This window comes from Citrus clementina, unplaced genomic scaffold (assembly GCF_000493195.1).
Source record: "Citrus clementina cultivar Clemenules unplaced genomic scaffold, Citrus_clementina_v1.0 scaffold_7, whole genome shotgun sequence".
Lineage (NCBI taxonomy): Eukaryota > Viridiplantae > Streptophyta > Magnoliopsida > Sapindales > Rutaceae > Citrus > Citrus x clementina.
This window is the reverse complement of record NW_006262075.1, coordinates 15546552-15557333: the sequence shown is the minus strand read 5'-3', so window position 1 is coordinate 15557333 and position 10782 is coordinate 15546552. Positions and strand designations below refer to the sequence as shown.

Sequence of the window (10782 nt, the reverse complement as noted above, 5' to 3'; positions counted from 1 at the left end):
TATATATTTTGCCAATAGATCAATAATACCAATCCTCAAACCAGAGCCCAATAAAATATATGGAAATTTTTGGAGGGACTTTGGCCTTCCAAATTCTATTGAATACATTGTAATAACAAATAGATTGAACTGGGTCCTCTAGTTTTTATGTATAGCTATATTCTATATATAAGCCGAATGTTTCTTTTATTTTGTTCTAGTTTTTCTGTTTGGCATGTATCAACAGATGTGTTCTAGGTTTAAATATAAACATTTTTTTTCTTTAATTTTTTTGATTACCTATTGCGGTATTACAGGATAGCAGATTTAAGAGACATCCCTACCTGCACCAACTAAATTAGTTTTTAGTGAAATAATAAAAATCAGTAAAAACAAAAATAAGAGTATCCTCCAAATCATGAAATCTTGTTACAAAGTTGTATTTATCTTGTTTTATGCTTTTGCTCTGTTGTTGAAGATGTAAAATGATTATACATACTGAATATGTTGATAACATGGGTGGAGTAGTAAAAGCCTGTTACAATGACGAATAAAGCAAAATGGAAAAAACCAAAGGAAGTTCGGGCACTCTTTTTCTCCACTTTGAATCCACTGCCCTGATCATTTCTGAATTCAAATGGTTGCATAAACAATAATAGAACATTGTGTGTTTCTTATCCCTACTTGCCACAGGTTACTGTATGTGTTGAACTTTTGCAATATTCTCATGCATTATATTTATAGCATCAGCCCAATATTTGTCTTTTCTGCAACAGTTCTTATTCTTTTACTCTGGATCAATGTACAAAATTCAGTACTACATATGTTTCAGGGGTTTGATGAGTACATGAACTTGGTTTTGGATGAGGCTGAAGAAGTTTCTGTAAAGAAGAAGAGCAGAAAACCACTAGGTGAGTTGCAAATATTACTTTTTTTTTTAAATCTCATTTTACGATGTTAACTTAATTGTGATTATGTGCAGGTAGGATTTTATTGAAAGGAGACAATATAACTCTGATGATGAATACGTACGTCAATTCTTTCTCTTTCTCTCTCTCCCCCCCTCTAATCACACAAACAAATGGGTGCTCACCAACAGAATTTTCTTTTCGCAGTTCATATCTGTTGCATAAACTTAATTTTCTCCTCCAAATTCATTCAATACTCTCATGCACAAACATAAATACTTTGATTTCAGGGGAAAATGAGGTGGTGCTGGCTTGTGCTTGGGTTACCGTACTGCTTGCTTGTGATTTGGGTTACCATGCTGCTTATGTCAATGCATGTTGCTGGGTCCTTCCATTTCAATGCCTATTGTTATTTTGAATTGTCCTGGGGACTAATGTTACTAAATGGCTATTTGTATTACAGTTTGTACAAATCTATTGTCAAATGTTTGTGGTAAATGATTAACTTTACACTAGACAGTTATGTTATCCAGAACTAATATGAATGTTTGTTATGTACCTGTATTTCAGATTCTTATATAGTTTGACAGCGGCTTTTGAGACGAATTTTCGGGTGTAAGAAGAACACTCAATTTTAAGAATTTAAAACCCATTATGTCACATTACTTGCAGCTCTGAATGAGTAATAATGTATCGAGAGCTACATTGTCGTCGGTTTAGTGGATTTCATCTTCCTCCTTTTCCCCCCATCGGTTTATTGTTGGAATTCTCTCTCAAATACTGGGAGATTTGAACCTTTTGCACGAGGGAATAGAAGGTGAGAAATTTACTATAGCACGCCTGAGGCATGCTTCCCTTAAATAACTGAAATTACTCAATTGAAGCTTTCCCTCTACTCCATTGAAGCAAGCTAAGCCAAAAGCTAGAATTATGAAAGACTTGCAAACACCATTTAGAAGTACTACGGGTGCTAGTCGCTTAACTAACAGCAGTTACTAAAACAACAGAAACATTAACAATAGCAAATGTTAGGTTTTCCATTGTTTGCATAAATTCCTATTTAAGGGTACCACATTTGTAAGAATTAATGTCTAATTTTGGGTAGCTTTATGATTTCCTCCCAAGATTTGTTTCATCGTGAACCTTTTTTTGATGGATTCCTATTAAATATGGACGGACCAAAGTCTGAAAATGGATTAAGGACAAATGAGACATTTGAGAGTTTAGGGAATTAGGGTCTTAAGAGTTAAATATTTAATTCATGTACGCATGTTATTCATGCATTACGTTGGATATGGGTATAATTATGGGCAGATCCAATTAAGGGCTTAGGAGGAGCTTTTAACCTCTTCTGGACAATTATTTTTCCTTTTAAATATATTCTAAACTGTTATTGAAAGAGACAATTAAAAAATTTGACCGTATTCGAATTCAACAGGAATATTTATAGTTTATTAGTAAGAGTTCTACTTTATAATTTTAGAGACCTTGGTCTAAATCTCTATAATCACATAATTCATTTTTTAAAAGATGTTTACGCATAGTTCCTTTGATTTATTATTATACTTTTTTAAAATTAAAAAGAAAAAAATAAAATCTGAATACTTATGTAGATTTCCTTTAATTTATCACTATTACTTTTTTAATAAAAAAATAAATAAACCTGAGTTAAGTGAATAATTAAAAAAAAATTCCCCCAAATTAAATTAAATTTTTTGAACTAAATGCTGCCTAATCGAAAGGGTTGGGTCTGCCACTAAGTACAATAAGGGCACTCTAAATTCTCTCCTTAACTCTAATATCAAGTTCGTTAACAATTTGTCTCGAAAACTTAAATATTGCAATGCCAACATTAATATTAAAGTCAAATTCAAGAAACTTTAAGTTGTGCTACATAACCGAGCAACAAGGCCACTATCAAGTGTCCTTACCAGTTACCACAGCATCTTCACGAATAACAACACCTCTAGCAACACTGTTGCCGGCACCTTTTGCTCTTTTTGCAATTTCAGACCCAACTTTACCAAATCCCCTCACTGCTTCTGTCTTTCCCAGTGATTATATCCACATACATCCTTCTCAGCTATTATCCTGCCACATTTGAGGCAAATGTATTACTTAATGTTGGCCAATGCATTCTTAGCATAGGTTTATAACAAATTACTAGAAATTTGAGGCGAGAATGAATGTTTTGAGATCGTTTATTAAAACTTTTATAGTTTTATTTAGTTTCAAGTAGTATTCAAAATGAGTAATCCAATGATTATCGAATTTGTATTAAAATTCGTACATCTCAAATGATGCGACATCAATTGAAAGTGCATATAGAGTCGTAATTAGATGGTGTTAAATCAGAGTTTTTTTCCTTGAACTTGTGACACACCTATGCTAAGATTGCGCTGATATTAACTTTTGTTTTTCAAATTTTGTCTTGCAAAGCATCTTGTCATGGTATCGCCAGGCAAAATCCCTGCTCTTGTTCTTGGGCTTTCTACAAATACCAACATTGCTTAGCTTAGTTTTCAACATTTCAACTTCAACGCCAAGAAACGTACTAGCTAGAGTTTATATATACAATGAAGCTCATTCATCATTTTTGCCTTATGGGCTTCAAACTTGGCCGCCTGTCTAGCAACCCTAGCCTTCATCCTCATCACTCTCCGACTCCGCCGCTGCTGTTGCCGCTTAAAAGCCAACTTCCCGCTGGGCCCAAAAGCCTGGCCAATCATCGGCAACCTCAATCTGGTCATTGGTCCACTTCCCCACCGGTTCATCTATGCTCTATTCGAAAAATTTGGGCCCATTATGCAAGCACAAATTTGGGTCATTCGACGTGGCTTTTTCGTTGAGATGGCCAAGCCCTTTCTCAAAACCCATGATACTGTGTTTGCTTATCGACCCAAAATGGCAGCGCGCAAGTATACACGCTACAATTTCTCAAATATGACATGGCTATCCTATGGTCCATAATTTAGTCAGGCGCATAAAATATGCTCGATGGAATTGTTTAGCGCCAAATGCCCGAAATCATATATAGTAGAAGAATTGAATTTGCTTCTTAAACACTATATGAATCATCTGAAATTGGCAAGCCTATTAGGTTAAAGATCATGTTGCAGATGTGAGTCTTCACATTATAAGCCGTACGGTTTTAGGGAAAAATTACAAGAATGAGCATTAATATGGGATAATTATTGAGACAGGACCGGAGTTTAAGGAAATGGTCGATGAATTTGTTGCTCTTAATGGTTTTTTGATATCGGAGATTCGATTCCATGGCTAGGGTTCTAGGATTCGCAGGGTAATATAAGGAGAATAAAGGATGTGGCCAACAAGTTTGACAGGTTCTGGGAGCATGTGGTTGATGAACACAACGCTAGACGAAAAGGGGTCCAAAGATGGTTGGTGTGCTTTTGCAGCTTGCTGATGATCCTACTCTTAAAGTTAAGCTTGTAATGGCATCAAAGGCTTTACATTGGTACTTAATTATTCTTAACACATTATTCTCATCATTATTTTTTAAAATAACATATCTATTGATATTTTATTTGCGACCGTTTAGGCGATACAATTGGTTCAACATCTTCAAAACTATGCTCTTCCCGCTTGAGTTGGGTCTTCATTGCTGACAAAACAGAAACATAAAAGGCTGAAGATAGTTGAAGCAAAAGCTTTGGATAATAGAGTTTATTGAATTATTCTGAATTGACAGAATTAGGGTTTTGGTCCCTTAAATAATAACTTTAAATATGTGAATTTACCAAAATAAGTAAATTTGAAATATTATTTTATAATAAAATTCTCCTAATCTAAATAAGAAAAAGAAAATAAATGGTGTTCAAATCCAAATTCTTAAAAAAAAAAAAAGATAAAAATCCTATAAGAGACATGAAAAATAGGAAAATAGCATTATAAGTTTGATTCATCTCATTGCAAACTTCAAAATGGTATATTATACACAAAAAAATGAACACATGTAGCCTAAATTATGGTCTCTAGAAAGTTTCATGCTTGTAATAAAAAACTATCCTACACCAGCTGCGCATCTAACTAGCAGCACATAACTTGCTAAACATCAATAATGATAATATGATCAGATCCAGAGATTACGAAAATGCAATTCATATGTGTATTTGTGGATCAAAATAAATAAATATGTTAAAGAATGCAATCGATCGATTTTAAAGTCAAGTTCTGCAAGCGAGAGCGAAAGTTAGAATACAAATTAAATTCATAAAAGACATATGATTCGAGCACAAGATTTCTAAATCTTTTCTCTCTTTCTTGCAAATTTGATATAGGACCTCATAGTTGGTGGAACTAAGGCATGTGCAATTATATTGGAGTGACCCTTCACTGAATTATTGAAAAATCCTGAAATTTACAACAATGTAATAGAAGAACTAGACAAAGTAATTGCAACAGAAAGGTGGATTGAAGAAAAAGACATTGTTAATTTCACATTTGTTGGTGCCATAGGGTGCATTTGGGATTGAGGATGGGCAGCTGTAGTTTAAAAGCTATAGTACTAAAGTGTTTGGTAAACATTAGTTACTGTAATTTTTAAACTATGTTAATATGATTTTTTACTTGTATAATGAAAAATATATTATGTTTTTAATATTTTGTCAAAATTATTATTTAAAATTTATACTTACTACATATTATTAATTTTTATTTAATAATTATAATTTTTTTCCACAGCAGCTGTAACTTAAAAGATACAACACCTCAAATTTCAAACCGGACCATAGTCAAAGAAACGATGCGTTTGTAGGCGGCTCCAATGCTTTTGCCCAGAATGGCTAGAGAAGATTGCAAAGTTGTGGGCTATGACATCCTAAAAGGCACTTGAGTCCTAGCTAACATATGGACGATAGCGAGAGACCCTGCTTCTTAGGAAAGCCCTAATAAATTTTACCCCGAGAGGTTCCTTGGAAAGTCAATTGATGTCAAAGCGAATGATTTCGAGTTGCTACCATTTCGAGGTTAGAGTCATTGGATAAAGGTGATTCAATCAAGTCTAGCTAATCTTTTGCATGGATTTACATTGAAGTTGCCTAGGAATATAAGTAATGAGGAGCTTAATATGAAGGAAGATTTTAAGCTTGCTAATCAGGAAAAATCTCCACTAGAGTTTTTTATTAGCTCAACCAGGACTTTCACCACATCTTTACAATTTGTGATTATGGATGCCGAAGTAATTAAATTATAAGACTTGCCCTTATTTACTTATATTTAACTTTTATATCTTTTTATTAAACGACCTAGTGCATGTTTAGAATAACTTATCTAATGAAAATAAATGCTTATTTAATTGCATAAGTTTTTTTCAAAATTTTGCTGTTATTTAGTTATTTTTTAGTAGAGTTTTTGAACATTAAATAAGATATTTTGTCTCTGCTAGTAAAAGTTTAAATTTGTATTTTTACAAATAAAGATTTGAATTTTAAAAAAAATTAAAATGTCTAAAATTTTTATTTTCTTATTTGACAATCTTATTTCATTTTTTTTTCATAACACAATTTTTTTTAAAAAATTACCTATTAAAATAAGTTTACAATTTTAAATAAAATCTCTCATTCACAACCAAACAATTAAAATCTTTTTGATGAAAGCTTTACTTGCAAAGTCTATTACAAAAATTCTATTCAAATAAGCTCTATTTGAGGAACTATACGAAATAGAGTCTTACCCACATGCACTAACAGCTTATTTAGTTTTTAAGGGTAAATGCTCTTTATCCCAAAAACAAAAGAAAAGAAAGATAAATGCTTATTCAGCCCATATATTCTAGTTTAAGTGTCCATTTTATTTGACAATCTTATTTCATTTTTTTTTTCATAACACAATTTTTAAAAAAAATTACCTATTAAAATAAGTTTACAATTTTAAATAAAGTCTCTCATTCACAACCAAACAATTAAAATCTTTTTGATGAAAGCTTTACTTGCAAAGTCTATTACAAAAATTCTATTCAAATAAGCTCTATTTGAGGAACTATACGAAATAGAGTCTTACCCACATGCACTAACAGCTTATTTAGTTTTTAAGGGTAAATGCTCTTTATCCCAAAAACAAAAGAAAAGAAAGATAAATGCTTATTCAGCCCATATATTTTAGTTTAAGTGTCCATTTTATTTGACAATCTTATTTCATTTTTTTTTTCATAACACAATTTTTTAAAAAAAATTACCTATTAAAATAAGTTTACAATTTTAAATAAAGTCTCTCATTCACAACCAAACAATTAAAATCTTTTTGATGAAAGCTTTACTTGCAAAGTCTATTACAAAAATTCTATTCAAATAAGCTCTATTTGAGGAACTATACGAAATAGAGTCTTACCCACATGCACTAACAGCTTATTTAGTTTTTAAGGGTAAATGCTCTTTATCCCAAAAACAAAAGAAAAGAAAGATAAATGCTTATTCAGCCCATATATTTTAGTTTAAGTGTCCATTTTATTTGACAATCTTATTTCATTTTTTTTTTCATAACACAATTTTTAAAAAAAATTACCTATTAAAATAAGTTTACAATTTTAAATAAAGTCTCTCATTCACAACCAAACAATTAAAATCTTTTTGATGAAAGCTTTACTTGCAAAGTCTATTACAAAAATTCTATTCAAATAAGCTCTATTTGAGGAACTATACGAAATAGAGTCTTACCCACATGCACTAACAGCTTATTTAGTTTTTAAGGGTAAATGCTCTTTATCCCAAAAACAAAAGAAAAGAAAGATAAATGCTTATTCAGCCCATATATTTTAGTTTAAGTGTCCATTTTATTTGACAATCTTATTTCATTTTTTTTTTCATAACACAATTTTTAAAAAAAATTACCTATTAGGATAAGTTTACAATTTTAAATAAAGTCTCTCATTCACAACCAAACAATTAAAATCTTTTTGATGAAAGCTTTACTTGCAAAGTCTATTACAAAAATTCTATTCAAATAAGCTCTATTTGAGGAACTATACGAAATAGAGTCTTACCCACATGCACTAACAGCTTATTTAGTTTTTAAGGGTAAATGCTCTTTATCCCAAAAACAAAAGAAAAGAAAGATAAATGCTTATTCAGCCCATATATTTTAGTTTAAGTGTCCATTTTATTTGACAATCTTATTTCATTTTTTTTTATAACACAATTTTTTAAAAAAATTACCTATTAAAATAAGTTTACAATTTTAAATAAAATCTCTCATTCACAACCAAACAATTAAAATCTTTTTGATGAAAGCTTTACTTGCAAAGTCTATTACAAAAATTCTATTCAAATAAGCTCTATTTGAGGAACTATACGAAATAGAGTCTTACCCACATGCACTAACAGCTTATTTAGTTTTTAAGGGTAAATGCTCTTTATCCCAAAAACAAAAGAAAAGAAAGATAAATGTTTATTCAGCCCATATATTTTAGTTTAAGTGTCCATTTTATTCTTATATTTTGAAAAATACTTTAAAAGACCTTTGTGTTAAATATAGTACACGTCGTTGCTTTTAATTTGCTTGTAAAGTAATATACTTACAATAATATTCTCTCTCTCTCTCCCCCCTCCCTCCCTCTATATATATAAGGGATATTATTTAATTTATCAATAAAAAAAATTAACTAACAAATTAGCCTTAAAAATAAGTTAAAATAATTATATTTTAATTTGTTAATTAACTTTTCCATAGATTAAAAATTAATTTCTCCAAAATTAAAGGTATTATTATAAAAGAAAAGAAAAATAAGGCCAAGAGATTCACATATTTAATAGTAAAAATGTTTTGAAACATTTTTTAAAATATAAGAATTAAATGAATATTTAACCTAAAATATAATGAGCATTCGAGTACTTACCCTTGATTTTACCCTAGTTTTTAGTGGAAGAGTAGAAAATAAGTGAAGATAAAAATAAAGAGTATTCTCCCAATCATGCAATCTTGTTACAAAATTGTACTTATTTATCTTGTTATATTCTTTTGCTATGTCGTTAAAGACGTAAAATGATTTGCGCAAACTATACATACATACAGAATATGATCTGTAGCCCAATTTGTACAATTTTTTCGTCAAAATGTGATATTTATTTCCTTTTTCGTTTACATTTCAATTCATTTTTGTACGAAATTCATATTATTTATACTTTAATTAATTGATCTGAGGAGGAAAGTCTTGGTGGGTCTAGTAGGTTTTATGTACATATAAGTGTAGACACTAGACAATACATGAAATACTAGTTATGCAACCTAAGTAGGAGGGTGAATTGGGTTTCTACAAATTGTGCAGTGTTTGAATAAAAATTAATGCAAATATAAAACCAATTCAAAACAATAATAAGTAAAACAATCAAAATATAAAGACAAAAGGAAAGAGAGAATTGAACGAGATTTTTACATGGTTCGGCCAAGCCCTGCCTACATCCACGCCTCCAAGATTGCTGGGCTTGAGGATTCCACTAACCAATCCTCCAAGACTTTCAAGAACTCTTACAATTGACTTCATAGGTATTAATTAATCTTTATAACAAGAGATTATCTCAAATCTCTTAACCCAAGTGTTTCTCACACTTACAATTATCAAAAATAAAGATTACAAATAAGCTTTTCCTCATACAATGTATATGCTTACAAATGAAAGTTCAAAGTGTGACTTAATGAAACAATCACAAGTTTAATGCTAAAGAAAGATTGTATACTCAATGAAAAGCTCAATGATAATTGTAGAATCCTATTAGAATTAGAATTTGATTGAATCTTTTTATAGTTGGAGTTGAAAATTAGTTGTTATTGACTTGCACACAATCAGATCACTGTTAGCCATTGTCGGATCGCCGTTTTTAACTTGAGCAAATGACTGTTATGCTTATAATTTCAAATTGTCATATCACCGTTTTCTTGATGTCGGATTGTTGTTAGTGCTCAGAGACCTACAAAAAATTGTCAACTTACCATTTTCTAATAAACGATTTGCCGTTAGCATCTAGAAGTTAGACTTCAATTCTGTATGATGTCGGTTAGCTGTTTTACCACTAACGGTTAGCCGATTGCATCCATAATTAATGAAATCTCACTTCAAGGTAATCGGTTAGCTGTTTTCTGAGTTAACATGAATTCGTTTATTTCCAGAAAATTAGTTGAAAATTAGTTGTTATTGACTTGCACACAATCAAATCACTGTTAGCCATTGTCGGATCCCCGTTTTTAACTTGAGCAAGTGACTGTTATGCTTATAATTTCAAATTGTCAGATCATCGTTTTCTTGATGTCGGATTGTTGTTAGTGCTCAGAGACCTGCAAAAAGTTGTCAACTTACCATTTTCTAATAAACGATTTGCCGTTAGCATCTAAAAGTTAGACTTCAATTCTGTACGATGTCGGTTAGCCGTTTTACCACTAACGGTTAGCCGATTGCATCCATAATTAATGAAATCTCACTTCAAGGTAATCGGTTAGCTGTTTTCTGAGTTAACATGAATGCGTTTATTTCCAGAAAATTATTCTTTGCTCAATTATTATACGGCTTAAGTATTTTGATCCGATTAAAGATTTTTTTCAAATTTAATCAATTTTAAACGTGTTTGTTATCATCAAAATCATAATTATAGAAACATACATGTTAACAGTATGTTTAAATGATCAAATCGTTTATGACAATATCTATAAAAATTGTCAAAATTTACGTGACTAATAATATGAATATATATAGTCAATAATTTACATGCTACTCAAATAATTAATATTTTACATGCGTTTACACGAAATTCATATTTTTTTAAATATATATATATATATACACCATGCATATTTCAGTTAATTGATTTGACGAATAAAGTCTCAATGGGTGTAGCGGATTTTATGTAAATAGTATGCATATACCTTGCTGTAAGAATTGAGTCAGGGA

The 10782-nt window shown here is 30.7% G+C and overlaps 1 protein-coding gene and 1 pseudogene across 1 annotated transcript; both read left to right on the top strand.

Annotated features, from left to right (window-relative positions):
- The first annotated feature begins 239 nt into the window (after window positions 1–239).
- Window positions 240–1436, top strand: LOC18037737 (small nuclear ribonucleoprotein E). Its single transcript, XM_006427664.2, has 3 exons — window positions 240–890; window positions 962–1007; window positions 1178–1436. Exons 1-3 carry the CDS (start codon window positions 707–709, stop codon window positions 1185–1187), a joined length of 240 nt encoding a protein of 79 aa, XP_006427727.2. The 5' UTR covers window positions 240–706; the 3' UTR covers window positions 1188–1436.
- A 2301-nt stretch (window positions 1437–3737) lies between these two features.
- Window positions 3738–6073, top strand: LOC112096975 (annotated as a pseudogene).
- The last annotated feature ends 4709 nt before the right edge of the window (window positions 6074–10782 follow it).

Excerpts from the sequence above, each read along its gene's own strand:
- LOC18037737 (XM_006427664.2), top strand. The coding sequence starts at position 707 with ATGCATTATATTTATAGCATCAGCCCAATATTTGTCTTTTCTGCAACA. Across the intron at positions 891-961 it reads GAAGAGCAGAAAACCACTAG|GTAGGATTTTATTGAAAGGA; the intron begins GTGAGTTGCAAA and ends GATTATGTGCAG.